Below are 27939 nucleotides of genomic sequence, written 5' to 3' on the forward strand. Positions count from 1 at the left end.
TTTTTTTTGTGGTACGCAGGCCTCTCACCGCCGTGGCCTCTCCCATTGCAGAGCACAGGCTCCGGATGCACAGGTCCAGCGGCCATGGCCCACGGGCCCAGCCGCTCCGCGGCACGTGGAATCCTCCCGGACCGGGTAACGAACCCGTGTCCCCTGCATCGGCAGGCGGACTCCCAACCACTGCGCCACCGGGGAAGCCAACCAGTGTCTTTTAACTTGATGTCCTTCATGCTCTTGTCTGTCTGTCTGTCTCTCTTCCGGGACCTATTATTCTGCACAGTTGTCACAATTGGAATTATATAAATTGTGATGTTACATGTATTTATGTTTAATTATTTGCTTCTTTGATATTTGTTTTCTATACCCAGTGTCAGGCACACTGTCTCACAGTAGTAGATGTAAATAATTAATATTTGGTGAATAAAACGGGATGAGTATCTTTTGCTATTATAACCTATAACTTTCTTTATTAATAATGAAATCATTTAAATTACTAAGTTTAAATTATTGAAGTATTAATTTTGAATTATTAATGTTAATTTTCTTCAAGTGTAATAAAGCATCTGTGATTCTTCTTCTATAAATCTTAGTGGGAGAAATCTGAAGGTCTCCATCTCTCCCCTGTTATAAAATCCGTGCCTTTATATTTTAGAGTCGTGCTCCGATTTCGGCGAAACTCGTGGCCAATATGCTCTCGGTGGCTGGGGCGGATCACATCATCACCATGGACCTGCATGCCTCTCAGATCCAGGTTCCAGCATTCTCTTTGTTGTCCTTGGTTATGGTGGGGGCTTAGTGCAAGTGGTTAAATCCTAATGCCCTGTTAAGTTAAATAATTTTTGAAGGAGGTAACACTGCGTGTGTTTTTAAGTTTGTATATGGCAACTCTTGGATTTTCATCTTTTTTACTGAACTTAGAAATATATTTAATGTTGATATTGCCTGTATCCAGCACCACTTTCCCTCTACTCACTTTTGGAGGAGCAGGAATGGCTTCTTGGTAGTAAACTCTATAATTCCATCTCCACTTCTGGAAGATAATTAGAATGGGAGAGTCGTAATGTAGGTTTTTTAAAACTCTTCATAACTTAGTTCCGTAATCTGGTAAACAGGCCAAATTACACTATGCATACTCTGTGATATAGTGAATGTTGACTTATTTGGCTTATAATAAGCTGTTTAAGAAACAGCAAATCTCTCACCCATTGATCTACAAAGCCATTCTCCTATTCCTTAGGATAGAGCTGATCATAAGATAACAGACCATGTCCCCGTATTGAACTGAAATCTGCTTCTGGAACATATCTGTCTTTTGATTTAATTCTGTTTGAATTAAGAAAAGGGCGTCTGCACAGACATAGAAAAACGGTTACCAAAGGGGAAAGGTCGGGGGGGATAAATTAGGAGCTTGGGATGAACAGATACACACTACTATATATAAAATAGGTAAACAACAAGGTCCTACTATATAACACAGGGAACTATATTCAGTATCTTGTATAATGGAAAAGGATCTGAAAAAGAATATATACATATATATATACATACATATATATATATACACATATATATATATACACACACACACATATATATATATAAATAGCTGAATCACTTTGCTGGACACCTGAAAATAACACAACCTTGTCAGTCAACTATACTTCAGTTTTAAAAAAAGAAATTAAAAAAAAAAGAAAAAAAGGGGAGTCAGTTGAAAAGGCTTCTTTTGAATAAAAAATTCAAGTTTTATCTCATGAAAGAGATCTTTTTAAAAACCCCGCAATAATGTGACACCCGCTTCTCCCCTTAGGGGTTCTTTGATATCCCCGTGGATAACTTGTACGCGGAGCCCGCGGTCCTGCAGTGGATTCGGGAGAACATCACCGAGTGGAGAAACTGCATCATTGTTTCACCTGACGCCGGGGGCGCCAAAAGGTACTGCACAGGCCCAGGCGGCACGAGGCAGATTTAGATTTGTGTGTTTGCCGACTGCTTTTTCCTTTCCGTATGTGTTAGATAAGGAAGCATGTCTTCAATTACTGAACAGTTTATTTTGCAAATAAGCAAGTAAGTAGCCAACAGGCTTCACCTCCAGAGCAGAGAGCTATCATCTTTAACATTTCATCATTCCTGAAAGAAAAAAGAATACACACAGACGTTTGGTTTCAGCAAAGAATGTTTTGAGGTCTTTTTTGTTTTTTGTTTTTTGTTTTGCAGTACGCGGGCCTCTCACTGCTGTGGCCTCTCCCGTTGCGGAGCACAGGCTCTGGACACGCAGGCTCAGCGGCCGTGGCTCATGGGCCCAGCCGCTCCGCGGCATGTGGGCTCTTCCCGGACCGGGGCACGAACCCGTGTCCCCTGCATCGGCAGGCGGACTCTCAACCACTGCGCCACCAGGGAAGCCCTGTTTTGAGTCTTTTAAGTTTTCATTTCTGATTATAAAAGCAATGAGCCTAATTGGAAAATAAGGCTTTTACTTAACAACACGATTGACCAAGCTAGTTCTTCTTACTACGAACATTTAGAAATGGAAGCCAAAATAGAACAATTTTAAAATGCGTGTCCGCAGAGCAGCCGGAAAGAAAGGGAGATGTCTGTGGCCCAGAAATAAAGGAGGCTGACAGCCGCGCTCAGGGTGGCCTGGGGTATGGGTGTCAGATCCAGGAAGAGGCGGGTGGCTTGGGAGAGGCTATAATGCCCTCGTGGGGTCCTCCAGAGAGAACGGAGATGGCAGGGAGACCCCTCCCTGCAGCCTGGGGAGGAAAGCCAGTCTTTCCCGATGCTGGGAAAATTGACCCCAGGCCACAGAGCCACAGCCGAGGGAGAATTCGACAAGCCCAGCTGTTCAGTAAGCACTCCGCGCTGAAGACCACCTCATTGTGCCTGACTATCCCAGTTAGGAAGCCGAGGGGGCGCAGCCCACCGAGAGCCGGCGCCTGCAGATAACAGGGCGGCGGGCAGCCAGCCCCGTGGGCTCAACAGGACAGTTACTGGGCTGTAAAAGGAGGATGCTGGACGGAAACTGACATGGCACTAAAAGCATCAGAGCACAGGTGCACTGAATGGCGTAAATAATGGTACTGAGTAGCAAATCCAGAGGGCTTTACAGAGACTCAAGGAATTAAAGAGCAATCAGTACAGACAGTTGAGGATCAGGGTGAAGATGATGGGACGCTGATGCAGAGTGCTTTACTGTGCTCCGAGACTCAGTGAGTCAGAGTCACCTTGTAGAACTGTGCAGCTGCAATCTGGTGGGGAGAAGAGCGGAATGAAGTTTTAATGCCCGGGCAGGGGCCTCCGTCAGGGAGGGAGAGGTGAAAGAGAGCTCCGTCCACCAGTCCTGTGAGAAAGCAAGGAAGCTCGTAAGTCTGTGCATGCTAGTAAACCTGCCACGAGAGAGTGGTGACCATCAAGCTTGGGGACAACTTTAAAATGCAAATACCCATCCCTCATCCCTTCCACAGCCAAGCTAAGGACCTAGAATCGAACGTAAACGCTCCCCTTCGGGTGCAAGCAACCCAGAGTGTTGTCTGCTTAAGGCAACGGGAATGAGAGCAACGTTTTGGAGTAATTTCTCTTGGAAATGCTTGCAGTTACTTAGAAACTTACTGAAGTCACACAGTGGCATCTGCAGGCGAATGCACTGGCCTGCTCGAAGGTTAGAGGTGAGCAAGTGGGTTGAGAGGGAGCATAAGGCGGAACTTGTTTTTAGTAACAGCTTTATTGAGATGTAATTCACATACCTCCAGTTCACCCATTTAAAGTGCGCAGGTCAGTGGGTTTTGTGTATTCAGAGTTAGGCATCTGTCACCACTGTCTAATTCCAGAACATTTGCAGTCACTCCCCACTCCCTCTCCCTCCAGCCTGTGGCCACCACTAATCTCCATTGTGTCTGGGGAATTGTCTCCCTGGGCGGTTCATATGGATGGATCATAAAATAAGTGGCTTTCATGTCAGGCATATTTCTTTTTTTGACCAGAACAACTTAGTTTGATAGCTAACAGGCCAAAAGAATAATAGATTCCACAAACTTGTGTGGCCTTGTGTTTTTCCATCCCAACCCTATTTTTTTTTTTTTTTTTTTTTTTTTTTTGTGGTACGCAGGCCTCTCACTGTTGTGGCCTCTCCCGTTGTGGAGCACAGGCTCCGGACGCTCAGACTCTGTGGCATGTGGGATCCTGCCAGACCGGGGCACGAACCCGTGTCCCCTGCATCGGCAGGCGGACTCTCAACCTCCGCGCCACCAGGGAAGCCCCCAACCCTATTTTTTATGTATAGGGTGATGTCTCCCATTTCCTTCTTGAGGGGCCTCTATTCTTCCCAAAGTCAGAATTATGCTTCTCAAACATATACCCCCTCCTTTTTATTTCACACAGATGATGTTATGCTGCACATACTTCTTTGCTGTTTTTTTTTTTCAAAGCGTGTTCCGCCTTAGCAATGGTTCCCCAGCTGTGCAGTAGGTCTGCCTTCTTGGTTTTCACAGCTGGCCCTTGGGTGCGGATGTAGTGATTGCTTTAACCAGTCTCACGTTCCTCATTAGTAGGTGCTATTGTTTATGTTCTTAGGCACATTCCTGCAGCACGACACTCACTTTCACATTTCATATACTTGTACAAGTAGGATGCGTTCTTAGAACTGCTGTTGCCAAGTCCAGGGGCATGAGCTATTTAGGTTTTGATGGACAGGGTCAAAATTTGGTCTTTGAAAGAAGATAGGCTTCCCTGGTGGCGCAGTGGTTGGGAGTCTGCCTGCCAGTGCAGGGAACATGGGTTCGAGCCCTGGTCCGGGAGGATCCTACATGCTGAGGAGCGACTGGGCCCGTGCGCCACAACTGCTGAAGCCCGCGCGCCTAGAGCCTGTGCTCTGCAGCAGGAGAGGCCACTGCAATGAGAAGCCTGCGCACCGCGGCGGGGAGTGGCCCCCACTTGCTGCAGCTAGAGAAAGCCCGCGTGCAGCAGTGAAGACCCAGTGCAGCCAAAAATTAAATAAATGAATAAATAAATTAATTTAAAAAATATATGAACTCAAAATTCAAGTATAAAAAAGAAAGAAGATAGACCATTGGGATTAGCAGATAAAACTACTATATATAAAATAGATAAACAACAAGGATCTACTGTATAGCAGAGGAAACTATATTCAGTGTCTTGTAATAAACCATAATGGAAAAAAGTCTGAAAAAGAGTATATAAATATATATATATGTATAACTGAATCACTTTGCTGTATACCAGAAGCCAACACAACATTGTAAATCAAGTATACTTCAATTTAACAAAAAGAAGATAGGGCTTCCCTGGTGGCGCAGTGGTTGAGAGTCCACCTGCCGATGCAGAGGACGCGGGTTCGTGCCCTGGTCCGGGAAGATCTCACATGTCGCGGAGCCGCTAGGCCTGTGAGCCGTGGCCGCTGAGCCTGCGCATCCGGAGCCTGTGCTCCACAATGGGAGATGCCACAACAGTGAGAGGCCCGTGTACTGCAAAAAAAAGAAAAAAGAAAAAAGAAGATAGACCAGTTGACATTCCCAAGTATGATGCCAGTGACTTTGTACACAGGCTTGCTGACACAGCAGATGATCGGACTTCTTTTACTTTACAGATCGGCTGAGTTATACATGGCATCTCCTCCTGTAAATGGCAGTTGCGTGCATAAGGCTGAGCGCTCCTTCTAGCACGTTTATATTCTGTTCATACCTTTTGCATGTTCTGTCAGCTGGAGGCCTCTTCCTCTGGCTTGTTAGGAGTTCTATGCAGGCAGGAAATGACATCTTTGCTTCTCGTGTGTAGCAACTAAGTCCCCAAGTTTTTCATTTCTTCCCTTTTTGTATTTTTCTTCTCTGCAAGACTTTTAAAACATACTTATGTACTCACATTTATCTCTGTTTCACATTATGGCTTCTGGGTTTATGAAGGATCACCCTTAACATTTTTCTTCTCCCATGATTTCATATGTTTTAAGGGTTGCTTTTTTCCTTTTTAATGTTTTGATTTTTCTTCCATCTGAAATTTGTTTTGGAATAAAGAGTGAATTAATCCAACTCCCCCTGTCCCCAGCTATCTGAATTGTCCCCAGAACTATTCAGTAATCAATTTTTCTCACATTGATTTGAAATACCATCTTTTATTATATAGCAGGCTCCCCTGTCTACTTGCCAACTCCTGCTCAAAAAATGCAGAGTCAGCTAGCCAGAGGAAGTGGTCAGCAGCAAGATGCTGCTTTTGTTCAGATCCCCTTCAGAGTAGTTCCGCTCCGATCACCCCTGCTCCGCTCTGCCGGGAGAGGCACGCTTTTTAGGGACGTGCATTTCAGGTTTTTTGTCACCTCCATTCCTCACCAGTTTTTGCTACACATCCTTGTCATCCTCATATCCTGGAGTAAGCTGTTCCCCAACCGACAAAATAGCCTCGCAGGTAACGCATGATACGTACAGTTGACATTATCTGTGGCTTCTTTGTTTGATGCAAGAAGTCGTATTTCACCAAGAAAAATAGATATCTATCTGACAAATTGGAACTTGTTGTCGTAGAAAAAACTTTGAGGCTTGATTTGTTCCAGGTACAAGTTAGTTATCTCCACAAAACTTAATATCGCCACAAGAGGTCACTTGTGGGTAGAAAAAAAATAAATCTTAGGAAACACACCACTGTTGAGATAGTCAATATTAACGTAAAACTGGTCTGGGAAGTTGGTGAAACTAAATAATTCAGATTTGACTTTTTTCTCTTTTCTTTTAAAGAGAATGTAATAGTGTATCCAGAAGAAATGGAAATCAAACTATGTATTATTTTTGTCCTAGCTTTTTCCACCCAAGATTTCTATATGATACAGCGTCTCAGCATCGTATGTTAGGAATAGGTATTAAGTCTCAGTTATACACCAGGAAAAGAAGAGTTGGAACCTGCGGAGAAATAGGAATGTTCTCGCAACCCAGGGGGCTTTTTGTGGGATGTTTTCCTTTATTCTCTGCTTCTGATGTTACCATTGGGTACCTGCAGTGGCTGGAGCTCCCCCACTCATGTTCCACGCCTGTCCCCACCCCCCAAAACCGCATAGCTCAGCTTCTTTCCCACGCAGGCCTCGGCGCCCCCGATGGTGTGCTTGTGCACAGGCTTAGGAGAGCGGATCACGTGGCAGAACGCAGGTTATGCTTGGACTTGAGTTGCTTCAAACTTCAGCCCCAATGGTGGCGCTTCCCCGCCGCACCGAGATCTTCCTGGTCCTTACAAATAAACAGAATTTTAATGTATACGCACATACATAAGGTGTTCAAGAGTCTTTCTTGGGAAAACCTGTCTTGTGTTCTGAGAAACTAGCTTTCCTTAATGGGAGTTTAAATGGCTTATCTTTTATGAAATTGGCATATAGATCGTAGTATATGTTTTAGGGCGATTATGGGGCAAAATCTTGGTCAGCATTCAAATTCTATTTAGTTATATATATGCCACAATTAAAAAAATACTTGTTGAATGTTCTCCGAAACAAGCAGGGGTAACCTGTGGTACACAGCCCCCTTCATGCTGCGCTCTTGGCCCCAGAAAGTGGGTTCCTCTCAGCGCCTTGGCCACACTCGGCTTGATCAGAGCACGCATGGGGCGCCACTCGTGGTTGCCAGCTGAGGAGGACGCAGTGAATGGGACCACGACTTAAAAAGTGTCCAGAGGTTGCATCCTCCAGTCGCTGCATACTAAATTAGGGTGTGTGAGTGTGTATGTTTTGGTCCCTCGATAAAAAGTTTTTCAGCTGAATTGCATCAGGAGTGACCGTCATTTCAAAAAGTGAAACGGGAAAATCTTCATGTCACCTTATGTCTATGGCGTTATTTTGCACTGTTTCATCATTGAAATCTATTCTTCACAGGAAATATCTGGAATGTTCCGGGCTTACTAGCAAGCCTGGCCTGCCACCTTCTCCTCCTTTTGCCAGTTCAGGCCTTTCAGAGCTGATGACTTTTGAGCATTTGCCCTAGTTGTGCAGAGGCCTGGACTGTGATTACTGTGTCCGGAGGCCTCGCGTCCCGTGAAGCCCGTTGTCCTAAGCGTACAGGTTACATGGCTGCGCTCACCAGGACTTTGTCCCCGCTGGCTGGTCCCTACGCTGTGCAGTTAGTATTTTCTAAATAACTTGCTTTTAGTTGTGCCCCTGACTTTAAAAGGTACCCACGAGGGCTTCCCTGGTGGCACAGTGCTTGAGAGTCCGCCTGCCGATGCAGGGGACACGGGTTCGTGCCCCGGTCCGGGAGGATCCCACATGCCGCGGAGCGGCTGGGCCTGTGAGCCATGGCCGATGGGCCTGCGTGTCCAGAGCCTGTGCTCCGCAACGGGAGAGGCCACAGCAGTGAGAGGCCCGCGTACCGCAAAATAAATAAATAAATAAATAAAGGTACCCACGAACACTAACCTGTTGAGTGTCAGCTGCTTAGCCAGGAGTTTTAGCCCATGGTCAAGGCGCCCTGGCTTTCTTCCCCAGCTGCCACAAATGCAAGGCCACATCCTAGCATGTTTCTCCCCTTGCGTCGCTTAATACATATCCCAGACCAGGCCTGGCTTTGCAAGGGAGGCCTGATTCTTGCATTATCTTGTGTATGGCTGGTCACGACAGTCCTAAAATACAGCTATGAAGAACACAATTTTTTTTGTATTGACAGTGTTTGATGTATCTGTCTGTGTCTTTTTTTTTTTTGAAATGAATCTGGAGTTTTTTAATATAATTTTGGGAATACGTTTTCAGAATTAGTCTAATTTTTTTCCCTATCTATATTCTTTAACTTTTAATTTTATATTGGAGTATAGTTGGTTAACAGTGTTGTGTTAGTTTCAGGTGTACAGCGAAGTGATTCAGTTATACATGTATCTATTCTTTTTTCAGATTCTTCTCCCATCTAGGTTGTTACAGAATATTGAACAGAGTTCCCTGTGCTGTACAGTAGGTCCTTGTTGGTTATCTATTTTAAATATAGCAGTGTGTACATGTCACTCCCAAACTCCCAATCTATCCTCCCTGCCACCTTCCCCCTGCTAACCATAAGCTTGTTCTCTAAGTCCGTGTCTGTCTGTGTCTTTGAGCAGGGTCACGTCAATCGCAGACAGGTTGAATGTGGAATTTGCCTTGATTCACAAGGAGAGGAAGAAGGCAAATGAAGTGGACCGGATGGTGCTGGTGGGCGACGTGAAGGACCGCGTGGCCATCCTTGTGGATGACATGGCCGACACATGTGGCACCATCTGCCATGCTGCGGACAAGTATGCGTGTGGTTTGGGACCACTGAGGAGAGCGTTAGGGCGTCTCATTAAGAAAGGAAGAATGTCAGCTGTTAAAAACTAGGCTCACTTTTCCTAATTATTACTGATAGCTTAGTAGTAGTTTTTCAGACCAAAGTCGATTCTAGGCCTATTTTTTTTTTTCTCGGTAGGGAAAAAACTGTGGTCCTTTATGGCCTGGTTTTCATTTTCAAGGTTGAACTTTCAGTGTATTTTTAAAGAAGTTCAGAGAAGGTGCTTCTCCTGAAACTGAGCACAGGAGGAAGAAGACAGTCTTTCGGCCTCTTCAGGCCCTCGCTTCCTTGGCTTGCCTTCACTCCGGCCTTCTCAGCGTTGGCTTCCAGGGACTTAGAGCTGGGCTGTTCCGCGTGGGAGCCACCACCCAGCCATGCACGGCTGCAGAACGCGTGGACTGTGGCCCGTCTGACTTGAGATGTGCTGGGAGGGTAGAATGCACAGCCGGTTTCAGAGACAGAACAAAACAAAGAGTGTATAATACCTCAGTTTTGTGTATTGATTGTGTGGCAACATGGTGACATTTTGGCCTTACTCTTTTAAACCTGGGCAGTTTTGTTCCCTGGGAGACATTTGACAATATCTGGAGACATTTTTGGTTGTGACAACTGAGGGGACGGGTGTTGCTGTTGGGTAGAGGCCAGGGATGTGCTGCACAGCAAAGAATTATCCGGGCCCAACGTCAAGGCTGATAATCCCTGATTTAAGGGAATGTAAAGTGTTTGGCCAGCACATACCTTAAAAGATCCTGTTTTAGACTGATAAATGTGAGTGAAATTGGTTCCCTGTTTTCCTTTATGGAACACACTATTGCTTTTAAATTCACACTGAGGGGAGAATGCTTCAAGAATATTTGTGTGCACTTAGTTTTTTTCTCTTTTATTTTATAGGCTACTCTCGGCCGGAGCCACCAAAGTTTATGCTATCCTTACCCATGGGATCTTCTCTGGGCCAGCTATTTCCAGAATAAATAATGCCGCCTTTGAGGCTGTTGTTGTGACAAACACTATTCCCCAAGAGGACAAAATGAAACACTGCTCCAAGATTCAGGTACTGGCTACACTGCAGGCAGAGCCTCACATCTTGTGTGTGTGACCACTTGCTAAGCAGATGTCAGTAGAGGTTGTGGCTTCCCGGAATGGGAAGGTATGATACGTGTTAGATGTCTGGGAAAGGCTGGGGCAGCAGAGGTCAAAGTTATAAATAGTAAGTGAATAAAGCCAAAGTAAAGAACTTTAAGAAACAGGCTGTGGTAAAGCTAAACAGAGTTACCACATGACCCCCCTGGTCCACCTCTAGGGTTATTCCTCCAAATCTGAAAATGGCTGTTCAAACAAAACCTTATGCACGAACATTCACAGCAGGCCTTATTCACGGTAGCCAAAAGGTGGAAATGACCAGATGTCCACCGACAGTTGAATGGTTAACCCAAGTGTGGCCTCTTCATACGATGAAATATTCCTCAGCCTTAAAAAGGAAGGAGATTTTGATACTTGCAACAACATGGATGAACCTTGAAAGCGGTATGCTAAGTGAAAGAAACCAGTCACAAAAGGACAAATATTGTGTGATACGTAAACTAGATTCCACTTAGCTGAGGGCTCTAGAGTAGTCGGATTCATAGAAAGGGGAAGTAGAGTGGTGGTTACCAGGAGCGGGGTGTTTAATGGTGCAGGGTTTCCGTTTGGGACGATGAAAAAGCTTGGGAAACGGTTACACACCACTGGGAATGTAATTAATGCCAGTAAGTTCTATACTTAAAAATGGTTAAAATGGCATCTTTTGTGGTACATGTATTTTGCCACAGGTTTTTTAAATGGGGGAGGAAAACAAAGAAGCAGCTTGGCTGTGCCAGGGGTCTCTTAGCTTTACTCCTTCTCTCCCTCCTGACTTGGGGGGCCCCCGGAGAGTTGGCAATGATCACTTTACACCAGCTGGCCTGAAATAAGTTGAAGGGGTTTGAGTCCTCGTTTTGCCTCTGTGTCTTGGTGAACCTTGGCAAGTCCTTTCATTGCTGGAAGCCTCCATGCCCATCATTAGAGCATGAAGATGGATCAGAGTGATCTGCTTCGTGATTTCTCATCCATCGGAGAGCAACACAGTTCATTCGGCACCAGGAGATTCATTAGAAAATGGTCAAAATAGCTATGCCTTAGATTTTCATGTCTGATTCTCAGTAGTTGAGCAAATTAAGGCCCCCGGGCCCAATCCAGCCCACCATCTCTTTTTGTAAATAAAGTTTTACTGAAACACAGCCATGCCCATTCATTTATGTATTGTCTGTGGCTGTTCTCATGCTGACCCCGGAGTTAGATGATTACAGCTGTGCTGTCAAACGTTACAGTTTCTGTGTTTTCAGAAACCAAGAGAGAGAAAAACCTTCCACATAATGATTGAGTAAAATTAATTTTAAAACAACAAACACTGAAAGTAAAGGATGTCTCTGGTTAACAGCGGCCCTGAAAAGCCTTTGAAGTATCTGCACTGAAAAATCTCACTTCCAGGATCCCGTACAGGATTGTAATTTGAAGACAGACCCAAAACTGTCAGCCCTCTCAGAAGAAATGGCTGTGGGGAGGTTCGACAGTAGCACATCTTATGTGCTGGAGAAAGCGTTTCTAGGCTTTCTGGCTTCTAAGTTTCCAATTAAACATGACTGAGATGTCCCACTTTCCTCTCCTCTTTTCTGTCTTTTCATTGGTGTTTAGGTTATTGACATTTCGATGATCTTGGCCGAGGCAATTCGAAGGACCCACAACGGTGAATCTGTGTCTTACCTGTTCAGCCACGTCCCACTGTAAATCCAGGATGTGAGGTGTGGAAGCAAGCCTGCTCTGGCTTCTGACTTGCGTGCATTTGCCTGATTTATTAGCTTTAGGACTAAGTAGTTATATTAATGCAAAAGCATCAGATCTTTGTATACTCCGAGGGCCACTGGTTTTCCCCCTCTTAAAGCTCCCGACCATTTATTTTCAGTTTGGTGGAGAGGGCAGTGGTTATTTGATCTTTAAGTGAACAGTCTTAAATGAGAAATGTTTCTGTTATCGTGATTTGTTCTGATAGGTGACCTTTTTTTCCTTTGTTCTGTCAGTGCTTTGAGGCCACAACTTTCAAGTTTATAATTCCATTGTGGAAGTTCACAGTTTATGTATTTCAGGGTTACCAAAGGTCAGCTCAGATTAAAGCCTCTGTGTAAATATAAAATGATAATGCCTGTGGACATTTGGGTGAAACCCTGTAGAGAATTAGCCTTTTGCTTCTAAGTCAAGCTTAGAGTTTTTAATACCCTGAATTTTGAGTATTTGTTTTAGTGATCAGGTTTCCAATAAACCATTTTGGTTATTATGCTTAATTTGGACCAAATTTTATGTAGCTGAAGATGGCCACTGACACGTTTATTTCTGGTAAACATTAGACATATCAGAGGCAATGTAGTTCAGTAATTTTTTATTGCCACTTCTAAAAATCGTAACTGTCACTTATCTGAAATACCTTGTTCTAAGATTCCAAAATTATGTTCAGCAATAGAGCTGACAGAGAAACTGTTTTGAGGTAGTCTGCAAGTTCACTGTCACGTTCATGCTGTGTCCATCCCAGATGCACCTCATGTCCTGCCATCTTGTTTTTTTTAATGTCCTGTTTTTAGCTCTAGCTTTTACTTTGCCTTTTTTCCAAGAGTTTCATGTTGTGGGTTTCCGTCACAACAAAGACTTCTTCGCTAAGTCCCCTCACATTTACTAGTCTGATCTCTGTTTTGCTTTTGACATGAGAAAAAGGTGAATTGTTTGTGGGTGCCTCCAAATACATATTTAAATATTATTTCGTTAGTGTTGATCTCATGGTCTTTTGCCTTTTGTACTCACAGGTAGCAAGCCTTCTAGGCAACAGATTATTGTAACTAAAGCTGTTACATGAAAAGTGTGGGTGAGAAAGGCCTAGGAAAAAAAGGGCAAATAAGGAAACATTAGTTGCTCCATGAAGTTAATGTTCAAATGGTGGCCCAGGAGTGATGGTGGAGGGAAGATAGCTTTATCCACAGGTGGCTTTTGACGACTGCTGAGTGAGGTGCCCCCATCTCCGGTGGCAGGCGGCAAGCATCAACTCTGAATTTTCCTAAGTGCGCGTTGGTGGACAACCAACTGAGTGCTTCCGCCCCCAAAGAAGAAAATGTGCCTGCACAGACAAAGCCCAGGAATAATAAATAACAATCTCCTTCTGCTGAATCTCAAAACTTGAAGGGAAGAAAGTCTCTGATCTAAATTCTGTGGGTGGAAGAATGAAATCTGTTTAAGTTGTTAACAAACCTGAATAGCAGTCTTTAAGGTTTCAGACTTCACTACAGCAGAGGGTGAATCAAAGTTTAAAAGTATCATTTTAGTCATTGCAGAGACTAGCATTTTGCTGTACCTTAAGAGGGCTTTTGAGAAAAAAAATCATAGTGTAGCCTGGTTAAGGTCAGCTATTCAATACGATGGACGTTATCTAGACAAGAGTTGATTTGAGATATGTGAAGAGCCTATTTAGATGTATGTAATTTTTATTTTGGACAAATGAGTGATATCTGTATTTCTTGAAATTTCTATGCATAGAGAAGTGAAAATGTAGTTATGAACGCACGCAGGTAGACAGCTTCGCATCCCAGTGTAGACATGATGACAATGACAAACCAGTTGATTTAAAGGTAGTCATTTCATCTAAGATTTAAGAGTCTAACACATAGAGCTAGTTTTAAAATAATGATCTTCAGATAAAGAGAGAAAAATCGGTATTGTCATTCTCTGAATTAAGAACTGATTGTTTCTATGGTTATTTATCTCCACTTTTGTATTTTAAAGTACTTCTGGTACATCTGTCAACTAAATAGACTAGACGTAGCCCTGCACAGCGGCAATGTAGCCCTTAACTATTTGATGGTCCAGTTCAAAAAAGATGATGAAGACAGCCTTGAGAGCAGCGTAATCCCGGAACTTGTGCATCCCTTGCTGCTTATGCGGAAACATTTCAGTGAAACCACCAAATATATTGCTCCTGTCTGACTCTGCTGCATGGCGGTTGACTTGGCGTACATCTAACCAAAAAGGGGAGCCAGAGAAATATGAATATACCAAAGTTGCTCAGTTTCCAACTTAAGTTACATTAACCAACTTAAAGAGATTCGTAGTATAACTTTCCTTTGGTAGATATGATGTCAAATAGATTGAGGAACTACGTCATTTGCAGTGCTTGTATTGGTTTAGAATATAGGATTCGAAGATCTTCCAACACTGTACTAAAAACATTTCAATAAAATCATGCTCCTTCTTTCTTTCATACTTTGTATCATCATTGTGGAGTAATATGTTTTGATGGAGTGATGTGTTTTGATGGGTACCTTGAAGTGTTTGCTGCATCATGGCTGTAGCCCAGCATATAAAGTTACAGAAAAGCCAGAAGTTCATTGAAGTCAGCTCTTCTCCGTTTTGAAGGTGTTTCCGAAGAACTGATGAGCATTCTCCTTGCCCCAAAGCATAATATCTGGGCCACGTAAGAATTCTAGATGTTTCCTATAAAATTGAAGATTGCACTGTGTGTTTATACATCACAGTAGTCGTGTTCAATACCCATAGGTTGGAATGGACCAAGCTTAAATGTAGGCCCCATAGAAGTTTTTCACATGCTTTGATTTCAGAAGCACCAAGAACTGTCACCTGTTCTGTGATGCTTTAAGTTACTCTCGTGGAGACGAAGTAAAAAAAATTCTTTTTGGCCACACCCTGCGTGTAGCATGTGGGATCTTAGTTCCCCGACCAGGGATCACACCCGCGCCCCCTGCAGTGGAAGTGCAGGGTCTTAACCACTGGACCGCCAGGGAAGTCCTGGACAAAGTAAACTTCTAATTATGGTTCTCCCAGGAAAGCTCAGCTTTAAAGTGTGGGTAATGCTGAGAGTGACAACAGTTTGTCTTAAAAAGTCCCAGTGAAATATAAAGAACTAAAACCAAGTCCACTGGAGAAGATCACAGTTTTAAGACAAAACAGGATAAAATGTAATAGAAGGGAGGAAGAAAATGGAGAGATGGAAACACCAAAATCACTTCACCAGCGTTACAGTTTCACCTCATTAATCCTGTCACACACACCTCCTCGGAAGTGTTTGATTTCATATGGCAGGTCCTATCCAACCCACCAGCTGACCTAGTGGCTGGACAGGCTAAGCCTCCAAGGGGAAGATGCAACACTAAGAGGTTCAGAGGGTCGAATGAGGCTGGGGAGGTGAGAAAGGGCTTTGTGAAGGGACTGCTGTTACCGATGGTACTTCACGGCAGAATTTTCCAGAACCACTGGCTGTACTCCAGCATGGACTGAAGCAGGACAGCACAGGGTGTCTGGTACTTATTATGTTAGAGTGAGGATAGCCAATGAAGATGGAACTCGGGCTGAAACGTACTGCCTTATCCTTTGTGTACATTGCATGCAGAAGTTGACAGAGTCGCTCTTTTTCACTGCAGATCTTCACCTAATTGGTTTATCTCCTGCACCCTGGGAACACAGCCCTCCACCTTTTCCCTTGCTTTCCAAGTCCACATTCTGGATTGGTTTGATCTACTGTCACCTCTGAGCTCTTGTTTTCTCTCCTGAAAGAGCGTGATGCTCGGAAACAGACTCAACCACTTACTAGAGTTAAGACAACGACAACAACAAAACCTCTTCGGGCTAGTTGCTTACCCCCTCTGTGCCTCAGTTTCCTTGTATGTGAAATGGGATAATAGTACCTCTCTCAGAGGATGTGATGAGTAAATGAGATGTCTGTAAAGAGCTTAGAACCGATTGTTGTGTACATTAACCTCAGTTTTTAGAACAGGCATCTTATTTCTTCCCTTTGAAAGAATCTAAGTATGAAGAAGCAAGATTTTCATGCACTTTCTAGATGCTAATCCATGTGCCTGTGAGCTAGTCACAAACACGATCCACTCACGCAGGGGTAAATTGTCCTGGCACGTGACCGTCTCCACCAAGGGTAGCATTTGGTGATGACAAATGGTTGCATGTTGAAGACACTTTGCTGGGCTGTAGAAATGACAGGAATGGATGACGTGTGGTAATGGAGATGGTGACCAATTGAGGCTGTTTACAGCAACCTGATTCCATTCACTATCCCAACATTAAAAAAAAGCGGTGCCCAATATAAACAGCAGTTTTCACTGTTCTAACGGCTAAGTCCTGTGGTCAGAAGAAAACCCAGCTGAACTCATTCTGCAAGAGCAATAGAAAGAGACTGGCAAAGCAAAAAATGTAATGCAGTGCAAAGCGCCCTAAATTAGGACTGTGGCGATCTAGGGTCTGGTTCCTGATATGCTACCAGCAAGCTGTGTGACCTGGGGAAAATGTCTGTACCACTCTGAGTCTGAGCATCTTGGTGAAAAAGAGGAGGTAGATGACTGCTAAATTCCCCAGCAGTTTTAACAGGCCATGCATGACCTCTATGCTAGATATAGTTGGACTACTACTAACTGAAGGCTGTGTTCCTAATGTGGCAAAGATGGTTCCTTCTCCATCAGGTGAACAACTTGTTTGGGCTTACAGGGGGCTTTCTCAGTGCTACCTCTGGAAGTCTTGCATCCCAGGAAAGCCTGCAGTCCTGGGCATGCCAGGGTGCTCAGTCACTCTAATTCTCTTTCTTCTAATGTGGATAGTTCTGGATCCCCAGCACCACCTTGGCTAAGGAATCTCATAAGCGTGGCTCTGATCTTGTGCCAGTTGCAACACAAAGGAAGCTATATGACAAGCCCAACAATGTGCCAACGACCTGTGGCGTCACAGTTTTAAAAAAATCCATCGTCAATTAACTGTAGACGCTGAAGGCTGTAGTCACAGATAAAAGAGGGAAAAGGGGGGACACCTTTAGGAAACGCATTCAAGACCTGGCTTGACTGCCAGTCCTCGAGCAGAGCTGCCTTTAAAGCCATAAGTGGTCTTTAGAGACCCCGGGGAACAGTCCAGGCAGAAGGCAGAGTGCCCTAAATATTTGCTGACGGACGTCACCCTTCTGTGCTTTGAGGGACTCTTACGTCTGTGAGCACTTGACCTTCTTTGTCTGAGGATGCATGATTCTCTGATTTTCCCTATGCAGAGAGTGTTCAATCTACTATCTTCTTGCCTCGAAGCTAAGACTGAACATGAGTTACAGAAAAATTGTGAGGACCTAGACCGAACTTGTGTCAAATCATCAGAGGGATTCTTTGGAGGCACATTTTAGTGTGTGTTTGCTATAGAATGAACTCCGGAAGTGCCACTGACAGTATGCTCGTCTAAAGAACCAAGGAAGGACCCGAAATTTCCTGAAGCCTCAGAATATCCTGTTTTTAGGACCAGGGCTGCAGAGCAGCCTCCTAAAGTATTGAAAGGGACAGACCCCTCTCGGCAGTAACTGTGCGTTCATTTCCCCACTGACGGCTTTCATAGCCTTCAAAGAGCAACACTTCAATGAAGACACAATTCATGAACAGTGTCCTATGAATAAAAGGGCTCCCCTGGTGGCACAGTGGTTAAGAATCCGCCTGCCAATGCAGGGGGCACAAGTTCGAGCCCTGGTCCGGGAAGATCCCACATGCCGTGGAACACCTAAGCCCGTGCGCCACGACTACTGAGCCTGCGCTCTAGAGCCTGTGAGCCACAGCTACTGAGCCCATATGCCACAACTACTGAAGCCCACGTGCCTAGAGCCCGTGCTCCGCAACAAGAGAAGTCACCACAATGAGAAGCCTGCGTACCGTCGTGGAGTGGCCCACGCTCGACGCAACTAAAGAAAGCCTACGTGCAGTAACGAAGACCCAACGCAGCCAAAAATAAATAAATTTTTAAAAGGTTAAAAAAAAACAAAAGAGCACATGGAGGAACCCAGTTGGCACAAGAAGGCTGGTTTTTGATGAGTCAGTAATTTCTTACTGACTTGCACTGGTGCAACCGTAAATGCAGTCTTGAGCCTTGTCATTTGGAGGTGTTTTGTTTTATGTGTGCAAGTTATAGGAGCTATAATTCATCTGAGAAATACCTCTTGCTCCTCTGCCTTTTGACTCTTATGAACATTTTGGTTCAGACAGATGTCAAATGGAAGATTTGTATCTGTAGTCTTCTGGGCTGCCTTAATGATTTCTTCCACGGGCAAAGTGAAGGAGGGGGTCTCACACTCACTCACCCATTCGTTCTTGATGGAGCAGTTAGTAGCAGACCGTTGTGTTAGGATGGGGCTCTGAGGTAAATACCAGATAAATGAAATACGTGACCAAGGCTTACATGTATTAAGCCACTAGAGTTTACATGGATTGTTCTATACCCAAGCATGTGATTGATGTAGGCAACGTGGGAGGATGATCGCCCTGCCCTTGCAGACATGATCATTCATTCGGAGCAAGGGCAACAGTGCAGGGTTTTTGTTGTTTGAGGTTTTTTTAAGTATTTTTGTTGGTGTATTTCTCTTTCGGTATTGCAAAAAAAAAAATCTACAGTCAGCATCATTTATGTCAAGTCTACCAAGACAGTCACACTCAGCATTAAAATGTAAATAGAACAAAGGAGCGCTTGTTTAAAAGGTGCATGACTACATCTATTCCAGCTTAAAAGCCTGTTTAAGATACTCTATTGATTTCATAGCCATTTCTGGTGTGCTTCTGCTGTTAATCATTTTTTTCCTATGATTATTAGCTTCTTAAGTTTATTACATATTTTCCTCAGAGCCAATTTTATCTTCAATAAACGTTTCAAAGTCCCTGACGGAAGCATTTCAGAATGGGCTTGGGGGAGGGAAGCTGGATGAAGGAAGGGGCAGCAGCCTTCCTCTGGGGTCAGAGATGTCCCCTCAGGGAGAGGAATTGCACATATTTATTTATTATTTATTAAAAACTTTTATTGGATTATAGTTGATTTACAATGTTGTGTTAGTTTCAGGTGTACAGCAAAGTGACTCAGTTATACAAATACACTGATCCACTCTTTTTGATTCTTTTCCCATATAGGCCATCACAGAGTACTGAGAAGAGTTCCCTGTGCTATACATTAGGTCCTTATTAATTATTTTATATGTAATAGTGTTATATCAGGATAATTTATTTCAGGGTTTCTCAGGCTCAGTACTATTGGCATTTTGCACTAGATAATTCTTTGTCATGGGGCCAAGACACACACATTTGTGACAACCCAAAAAATGTCTCCAGATACTGCCAAATATTCCCTGGGGGCAAAAATCGCCCCCGGTTGAGAACCACTGATTTATTTTAACCAGGACCTTCTTCCTTAATCCTCTTCCTGACGTCCAGGTCAGAATTCCAGAGGAGATCCATCCTGGCCCCTGGCCCCTGGTCCACTCTCAAGTAGAAAAGCATTTTAGAACGAAGTGGATAAGACAATGGCAATCATAAGTCACTTTAAAAACGTAAACACCAGTGTTTGCTACGACATGAAATTTTACACCAAAATAATTGCATTATCCTTTTGATGCAGGGCTTCAAACACCGATCCCTACGTCTGCCATGAATTGGGGTGAGATCCCTACGGCACAGCTGGGGAACCGTTGCTAAGGCGGAACACGCTTTGAAAAAAAAACAGCAAAGAAGTATGTGCAGCATAACATCATCTGTGTGAAATAAAAAGGAGGGGGTATATGTTTGAGAAGCATAATTCTGACTTTGGGAAGAATAGAGGCCCCTCAAGAAGGAAATGGGAGACATCACCCTATACATAAAAAATAGGGTTGGGATGGGAAAAGACAAGGCCGCACAAGTTTGTGGAATCTATTATTCTTTTGGCTTGTTAGCTATCAAACTGAGTTGTTCTGGTCAAAAAAAGAAATACGCCTGACACGAAAGCCACTTATTTTATGATCCATCCATACGCCTGACACGTTTTTGTTTGAACCAAGAAACTGATTAAGGTAATCTTTAAAGAGGTGACTGAATTTTAGTCTGACTTCAACGGTGACATCCAGAGAGCAGAGATTCCCGTGCGCCTTGCAGGTGGTGGGTATCCTGGCCCTTCCGTGATTGAACTCTCATAAGATGGCCAGAGTCTAACGTGGTCAAACCGTAGAGCAACTCACCTCTCTTGTCAAATGTCGTGGAATTGATAAGATTTCAGAGTTAGATGGAACATTTGAGACTCATTTTACAGATGAGGAAACTAAGGCCCAAAGAGACGAAGTGACCGGCTCAGTTAAGGTCACACTGTTCCTTAGAAGAAACGCAGTGGCTGGTAAACGGGCCTCTTGCTTCTGCTGCTGGAGGTGTTTCCTGTAGTCCAGGTGTTTCCTCCAACATTCTGATCAGTATCTCACGAGGGTGAAGGAGTTTATCATTAAGCCTCAGGGCAGTGAGAGAAAGCACAAAATATGGTGTGTGCGGTAACTTCCATCAACCTGGAATGCTTGCTTCTGCAGATTTGGTTGTTCGCTTTCCTTCTTCCAAAAAAAGGTCTTTCGTTGCACTCACGGCATTTGCCTGGTCCTTTTTCGTAGTCATGCTAACATGGGGAGATTTAAAATAACAACCCTGGGTCATGGGTGTTTTTAAGGTGACGGTAATTTTGTAGGGCAGTGGTTCTCAAAGTGTGGTCCTGGACTAGTGGCATTGCCAGGGAACTTAGGAGAAATGCAAATTCTCGGGCCCCACCCCAGACCTATTGAATCAGAAAGTCTGGGTGTGGGGGTGTGGCAGGCATGGGGTTTGATACACTAAAGTTTGAGAACTACACTGTAAGGCTAAGTCCTCTAGTTTAGTAGTTGGTAAACTTGGTTGCATATGGGGCCACCTAAGGAGCTTTTTAAAATATTGCTGAAAATGAAATTAATTTAAAAAAATGTATAACTGTGTGGTGATGGATGTTAACTAGACTTATAGTGGTGATCATTTGGCAGTATATACAAGTATTGAATCATTATGTTGTATACCTGAAACTAATAATTCTATATGTCAATTACACCTCAGTTAAAGAAAATGAAATTGATGCCTGGGCCTTGCCCCCAGAGATTCTGACTTAATTGGCCTGTGGAGCATCCAGGTATCAGGATTATTAAAGACCCTCGATGACTTGATACTACTGTGCAGCTAAGCTTGAACCATCGCGTAGGGGACGATCCTTTCCTTCTTCAAGAAGATGGTTCTGACTCTAGTAAGTTACAATCAATTTAATTACACTTAATTGTAATTCTTGTACTCAGCTGAAAACTTATGCCTACTCTGCAGACATCTGGAGAGGATAGCAGCTTTCAGTTTATCTGAAGATTCAAATGTTACCTAGATTAGAAATTTCTGATACTTGTTTTCACTTACCCCAAAACTGTGATTGCCAGGCACTTAGTAGCTTGGAATATTTGAGTTGTTTCTAATGCTTTGGTTTTATGGACAGAAAAAGACAATGTTTATTTTCTAGAAACACAAAGTATAAGATTCCATTGGTGAAAATAGAGTTATTAGCAAAAAAATGTTAAAATTAACAGTACTTAATCATTTGTAATAATGGGTTCAACACACACTCCTTAATATCTAAGGAATTTCCAATGATTTTATTAATATGGGAATCTCCTTTAAAAAAGTGTTTTTAGGAGGGAAGCTTGAACCAAGAGAAAAGTAATAGAAGCAGTTTTATTTAACACCGTATTTTTCAGCACCATTGGTCAGTTAAGAGCAACAAAAAGCAGTTAAATCAAGGAGTCTATTTTTTTTTTATTGAAGTGTAGTTGATTTACAATGTTGTGTTAGTTTCTGGTATACAGCAAAATGGTTCCGTTTTATAGATGTGTGTGTATATATATATATTCTTTTTCAGATTCTTTTCTATTATAGTTTATTACAAGATATTTATTACAGTTCCCTCTGCTATACAGTAGGACCTTGGTTATCTATTTTATATATAGTAGTGTGTATCTGTTAAACCCAAACTCCTAATTTATCCCTCCCCCCACTTCCCCTTTGGTAACTATAAGTTTGTTTTCTATGTCTGTGACTCCGTTGCCGTTTCTTCTTTTGTTTTGTTTTTGTCTTTGTTTTTGTTTTGCGGTACGTGGGTCTCTCACTGTTGTGGCCTCTCCCGTTGCGGAGCACAGGCTCCGGACACGCAGGCTCAGCGGCCATGGCTCACGCACCCAGCCGCTCCGCGGCATGTGGGATCTTCCCGGACCGGGGCACGAACCCGTGTCCCCCGCATCGGCAGGCGGACTCTCAAGCACTGCATCACCAGGGAAGCCCCCCCGTTTCTGTTTTGTAAGTTCATTTGTATCATTTTTTTAGATTCCACATATAGTTGATGTCATATGATATTTGTCTTTCTCTGACTTACTTCACTTAGTATTGATAATCTCTAGATCCATCCTTGTTGCTGCAAATGACATTATTTCATTCTTTTATTTATGGCTGGGTAGTATTCCACTGTATATATGCACCACATCTTCCTTATCCATTCATCTGTTGATGGGCATTTAGGCTGCTTCCATGTCTTGGCTATTGTGAGTAGTGCTGCTATGAGCATTGGGGTGCATGTATCTTTTCAAAGTATGGTTTTCTTCAGATACATGCCCAGGAGTGGGATTGCTGGATCATATGGTAGTTCTATTGTTAGTTTTTTAAGGAACCTCCATGCTGTTTTGCATAGTGGCTGCACCAATTTACATTCCCACCGACAGTGTAGGAGGGTTCCCTTCTCTCCACACCCAGGGACTCTTATTAAAAAAGGATCTGTATGTGACTTAAATATTGTATTTTAACTTGAATTATATAAATGGACTTATTTGGGGAGATAGTTCTCCACGGGTCTCTTGCAGTTCTGTACATCTCATGAGCAGAGGCATTGAGAGCCTTGGTTCTGGATAATCTTTTCAAGGATGTTTATATAGCAAGCAGAAGATAGTAGATAGTTTTGTAAGACAGAGATAGCGTCCCTTTCTGGGGCAGGTGGCAGGTTTGATTGCTGTCTGGTCTAATAATAACAGTGCCTCCCTCTGGGCAAAATTCAGTGAGCTTTGCTTGCAACCCATTACAAATGTTTGGGTTCTCTAAACTCGGGGTTCCTCAGCTGTGATGCAAACCCACTTCATGCATAGCATCCACCCAGAGCCACTCCGTGGCATTGGGGGGACAAAGGGAACAGGTACCTGCTGTGCCACGAGTGCTAAAGTCCTTTGTCCCCGACCCAGGAGTCTCTTGTATTCTATCAGCATCCAGGAACCTGTGGCAGATGAACTTGTTAGCTGGCAAGGATGGTACTATCTCAAACCTTTCACAGTGCCTGACAGTTATTCTCACCAATTGTTTTTAGGTAGGGCCAAGACCCCTTGAGGATGGGTCCAGGATTACCTGTCTTCCACAAACCGTATCTGGAATGCATTAGCAATTATTTATCTTTTTTTAAAAACTTTTTTTAATTTGCTTGTAAAGAATCTATCTTTTTTTTAAACATCTTTATTGGGGTATAATTGCTTTACAATGGTGTGTTAGTTTCTGCTTTATAACAAAGTGAATCAACACCATACACAAAAATAAGCTCAAAATGGATTAAAGACCTAAACGTAAGGCCAGAAACCATCAAACTCTTAGAGGAAAACATAGGCAGGACACTCTATGACATAAATCACAGCAAGATCCTTTTTGACCCACCTCCTGGAGAAATGGAAATAAAAACAAAAATAAACTAATGGGACCTAATGAAACTTCAAAGCTTTTGCACAGCAAAGGAAACCATAAACAAGACCAAAAGACAACCCTCAGAATGGGAGAAAATATTTGCAAACGAAGCAACTGACAAAAGGATTAATTTCCAAAATTTACAAGCAGCTCATGCAGCTCAATAACAAAAAAACAACCCAATCCAAAAATGGGCAGAAGACCTAAATAGACATTTTTTAAAATTTTAATTGGAGTGAGAACTTAAAAACATATGCACAGCAATCTGAGTACAGACTCTCCAGATATTTTCCCCTTTTTATTTATCTCACATCTAACTTGATAGCTTATTTTTATTTATTTATTTATTTTTGGCTCTGTTGGGTCTTGTTTTTGTATCCATTCAGCAAGCCTGTATCTTTTGGTTGGAGCATTTCATCCATTCACGTTTGAAGTGATTATCGATATGTATGTTCCTGTTACCATTTTCTTAATTGTTTTGGGTTTGTTTTTGTAGGTCCTTTTCTTCTCTTGTGTCTCCCACTTAGAGAAGGTCCTTTAGCATTTGTTGCAGAGCTGGTTTGGTGGTGCTGAATTCTCTTAGCTTTTGCTTGTCTGTAAAGCTTTTGATTTCTCCGTCGAATCTGAATGAGATCCTTGCCGAGTAGAGTAATCTTGGTTGTAGGTTCTTCCCTTTCATCACTTTAAGTATATCATGCCACTCCCTTCTGGCTTGTAGAGTTTCTGCTGAGAAACCAGCTGTTAACCTTATGGGAGTTCCCTTGTATGTTATTTGTCGTTTTTCCCTTGCTGCTTTCAATACTTTTTCTTTGTCTTTAATTTTTGCCAATTTGATTACTATGTGTCTCGGTGTGTTTCTCCTTGGGTTTATCCTGTCGGGGACTCTCTGCACTTCCTGGATTTGGGTGGCTATTTCCTTTCCCATGTTAGGGAAGTTTTCGACTGTGGTCTCTTCAAATATTTTCTCAGGTCCTTTCTCTCTCTCTTCTCCTTCTGGGACCCCTATAATGCGAATGTTGTTGCGTTTAATGTTGTCCCAGAGGTCTCTTAGGCTGTCTTCATTTCTTTTCATTCTTTTTTGTTTATTCTGTTCCACAGCAGCGAATTCCACCGTTCTGTCTTCCAGGTCACTTATCCGTTCTTCGGCCTCAGTTATTCTGCTATTGATTCCTTCTAGTGTATTTTTCATTTCAGTTATTGTACTGTTCATCTCTGTTTGTTCTTTAATTCTTCTAGGTCTTTTTGAAACAGTTATGGCATCTTCTCGATCTTTGCCTCCATTCTTTTTCCGAGGTCCTGGATCATCTTCACTCTCATTATTCTGAATTCTTTTTCTGGAAGGTTGCCTATCTCCACTTTATTTAATTGTTTTTCTGGGGTTTTATCTTGTTCCTTCATCTGGTACATAGCCCTCTGCCTTTTCATCTTGTCTGTCTTTCTGTGAATGCGGTTTTTGTTCCACAGGCTGCAGGATTGTAGTTCTTCTTGCTTCTGCTGTCTGCCCTCTCTCATTCAGTATTGTAATACATGACTTTTAGAGGCTGCATAGCATTCTAAAGTAAAATGTTTTGAATCCAGTATCCTTCAAAGAATCTGAAACAGCAGTTTTTGCCTTAAATACATATCCCTTTACCTTTCTCTTGTATATATCACAAGTGGTAGACCATCACTTTGGTGGTTCTGAATGAACCGTGCTTCCCAATATTCATGTTCTTCTGGAGTGCCTTTCCTTATTGACTCTGGGCTTGGCCAATAAGTAGGACATTAGCAAGGATGATGCAAATGAGGCTTAGGAGTGCTTGCACACTGGGGCTTATCTATATTGAAATGCTCACTCTTAGGATCTAATCACCATGAAAAGAAGCCCGCTCTAGCCACATGGAAAGAAAAAGAGCAAGAAGTCACAGCCTCCCCACCAACCCCACTGCGGCACCAGACAGGCGAACAAAGCCATCTGACTGCAGTCTCGTGGAAGACCCCAAACGCGACAAACAGAACAGCCCAGCAGAGCCCCGGCCAAATGACAGAACGGTGAACAAATATAGCGGTTGCTGTTTTGAGCCGATACATTTTGGAGTGGTTTGTTACACAGCAATAAATCATTGAAACATGATAGCTTTTAATATGAACAGTTACATCAAATATAGAAAGTAAGTTCAAAAAGGACTTTTTGTTATTATCTGGTTGAATTGCTGAGGTTCTGGCTGATTAGATGACTTTCAGAAAGAACATGGGCAGTGGAGTCAAAACATGAATTGCAACCCGGTTTTGCATATTAGATATATGACTTCTTGAAGTATCAGCTTCCTTGGGGGCAAGCCAAGGTTTTAACAATAGCTACCTCGGGACTTCCCTGGTGGCGCGGTGGTTAATAATCCGCCTGCCATTGCAGGGGACGCAGGTTCGATCCCTGGTCCAGGAAGATCTCACATGCCATGGAGTAACTAAGCCTGTGCACCACAACTACTGAGCCTGCGCTCTAGAGCCTGCGAGCCACAGCTACTGAGCCCACGTGCCACAACTACTGAAGCCCGCGCGCCAAGAGCCCGTGCTCCGCAACAAGAGAAGCCACCACAATGAGAAGCTCGAGCACCAGTGAAGAGTAGCCCCTGCTCGCCACAACTGGAGAAAGCCCGCGTGCAGCAGTGAAGACCCAATGCAGAAATAAATAAATAAATAGGTAGATAAATAAATAAATAAAAACAATAGACACCTCACAGGTGTTTTATTCTTAGGCTCTGAGAGTGATGGTGCTTCTAACTCAATGGCGTGATAAACATGAAGGAATGTACGGGTGTGAGGTCACATTTTTATTACAAAGCCATGTCTCTCATATCCCAAGCAAGTGTTCTTGCCACTATACCTCAGTACTAATGAATCCACGTATGAGTCTACGAAAACCAAATGGCAAGAGGGATTATCTGTAATGCCCACCTGGCAAAACTGCTTCTGATTTTCCAAGGCAAGAGGCAGAGCTGCTTAGCGACCATTACCTCCATAAATAACCTTTTCTCTTTTTAACTAAATCATCCACTCCATTATTTGCATCAGGGCTTTTTTTCAAAGCATTTGACCCTTTGGACTCATCTGGTACACTCTAATATTTATGTGGGACCAGCCCTCAACACGAAAGAAGGTTTTTTTAATATGAATTTGCATATCCTGTCAAGGACTTTTTCAGAACACTTTCATTTCAAGGTAAAATGAAACTTACAGGACTAAGCAGAGAAATGCTTCACATTTCAGTTTAAAGGAGGGGGGTAATAAAGATGTTAAAAAAATAAAATAAAAAAATTTTTAAATTTTTTTAAAAGGAGGGGGTAATGAAGCAAAAGACAAGGTTAATTATGACACTGGGGCTTTACAATGCTAAAAATATACTATATATAGAGCCTGCGCTCTAGAGCCTGCGAGCCACAGCTACTGAGCCCACGTGCCACAACTACTGAAGCCCGCGCGCCAAGAGCCCGTGCTCCGCAACAAGAGAAGCCACCACAATGAGAAGCTCGAGCACCAGTGAAGAGTAGCCCCTGCTCGCCACAACTGGAGAAAGCCCGCGTGCAGCAGTGAAGACCCAATGCAGAAATAAATAAATAAATAGGTAGATAAATAAATAAATAAAAACAATAGACACCTCACAGGTGTTTTATTCTTAGGCTCTGAGAGTGATGGTGCTTCTAACTCAATGGCGTGATAAACATGAAGGAATGTACGGGTGTGAGGTCACATTTTTATTACAAAGCCATGTCTCTCATATCCCAAGCAAGTGTTCTTGCCACTATACCTCAGTACTAATGAATCCACGTATGAGTCTACGAAAACCAAATGGCAAGAGGGATTATCTGTAATGCCCACCTGGCAAAACTGCTTCTGATTTTCCAAGGCAAGAGGCAGAGCTGCTTAGCGACCATTACCTCCATAAATAACCTTTTCTCTTTTTAACTAAATCATCCACTCCATTATTTGCATCAGGGCTTTTTTTCAAAGCATTTGACCCTTTGGACTCATCTGGTACACTC

The 27939-nt window shown here is 43.1% G+C and overlaps 2 protein-coding genes across 3 annotated transcripts in view; both read left to right on the plus strand.

Moving 5' to 3' along the window:
* Positions 1 to 14588, plus strand: part of LOC112409743 (ribose-phosphate pyrophosphokinase 2) — a 27760-nt gene extending 13172 nt beyond the window's left edge. The window contains exons 3-8 of one of the 2 annotated variants that reach the window (XM_024760051.1): positions 653 to 751; positions 1811 to 1935; positions 9070 to 9243; positions 10167 to 10326; positions 11985 to 12091; positions 14112 to 14588. In XM_024760051.1, coding sequence (XP_024615819.1) covers positions 653 to 751; positions 1811 to 1935; positions 9070 to 9243; positions 10167 to 10326; positions 11985 to 12077 — 651 coding nt within the window. In that variant the 3' untranslated portion in view covers positions 12078 to 12091; positions 14112 to 14588. Of the gene's footprint in view, positions 1 to 652; positions 752 to 1810; positions 1936 to 9069; positions 9244 to 10166; positions 10327 to 11984; positions 12092 to 14111 lie in introns of those variants that run through there. The other variant, XM_024760050.1, reaches the window with a different exon arrangement.
* Positions 14589 to 21284: 6696 nt separating this feature from the next.
* TLR7 (toll like receptor 7) overlaps positions 21285 to 27939 on the plus strand; it is a 35858-nt gene continuing 29203 nt past the window's right edge. Inside the window, exon 1 of the mRNA XM_024760037.1 lies at positions 21285 to 21413. Within this exon, the coding sequence (XP_024615805.1) occupies positions 21399 to 21413 (15 nt within the window). The 5' untranslated portion in view covers positions 21285 to 21398. The remainder of the gene's footprint in view (positions 21414 to 27939) is intronic.

This window comes from Neophocaena asiaeorientalis, unplaced genomic scaffold (assembly GCF_003031525.2).
Source record: "Neophocaena asiaeorientalis asiaeorientalis breed wild unplaced genomic scaffold, Neophocaena_asiaeorientalis_V1.1 scaffold295, whole genome shotgun sequence".
Classification (NCBI taxonomy): Eukaryota; Metazoa; Chordata; class Mammalia; order Artiodactyla; family Phocoenidae; genus Neophocaena; species Neophocaena asiaeorientalis.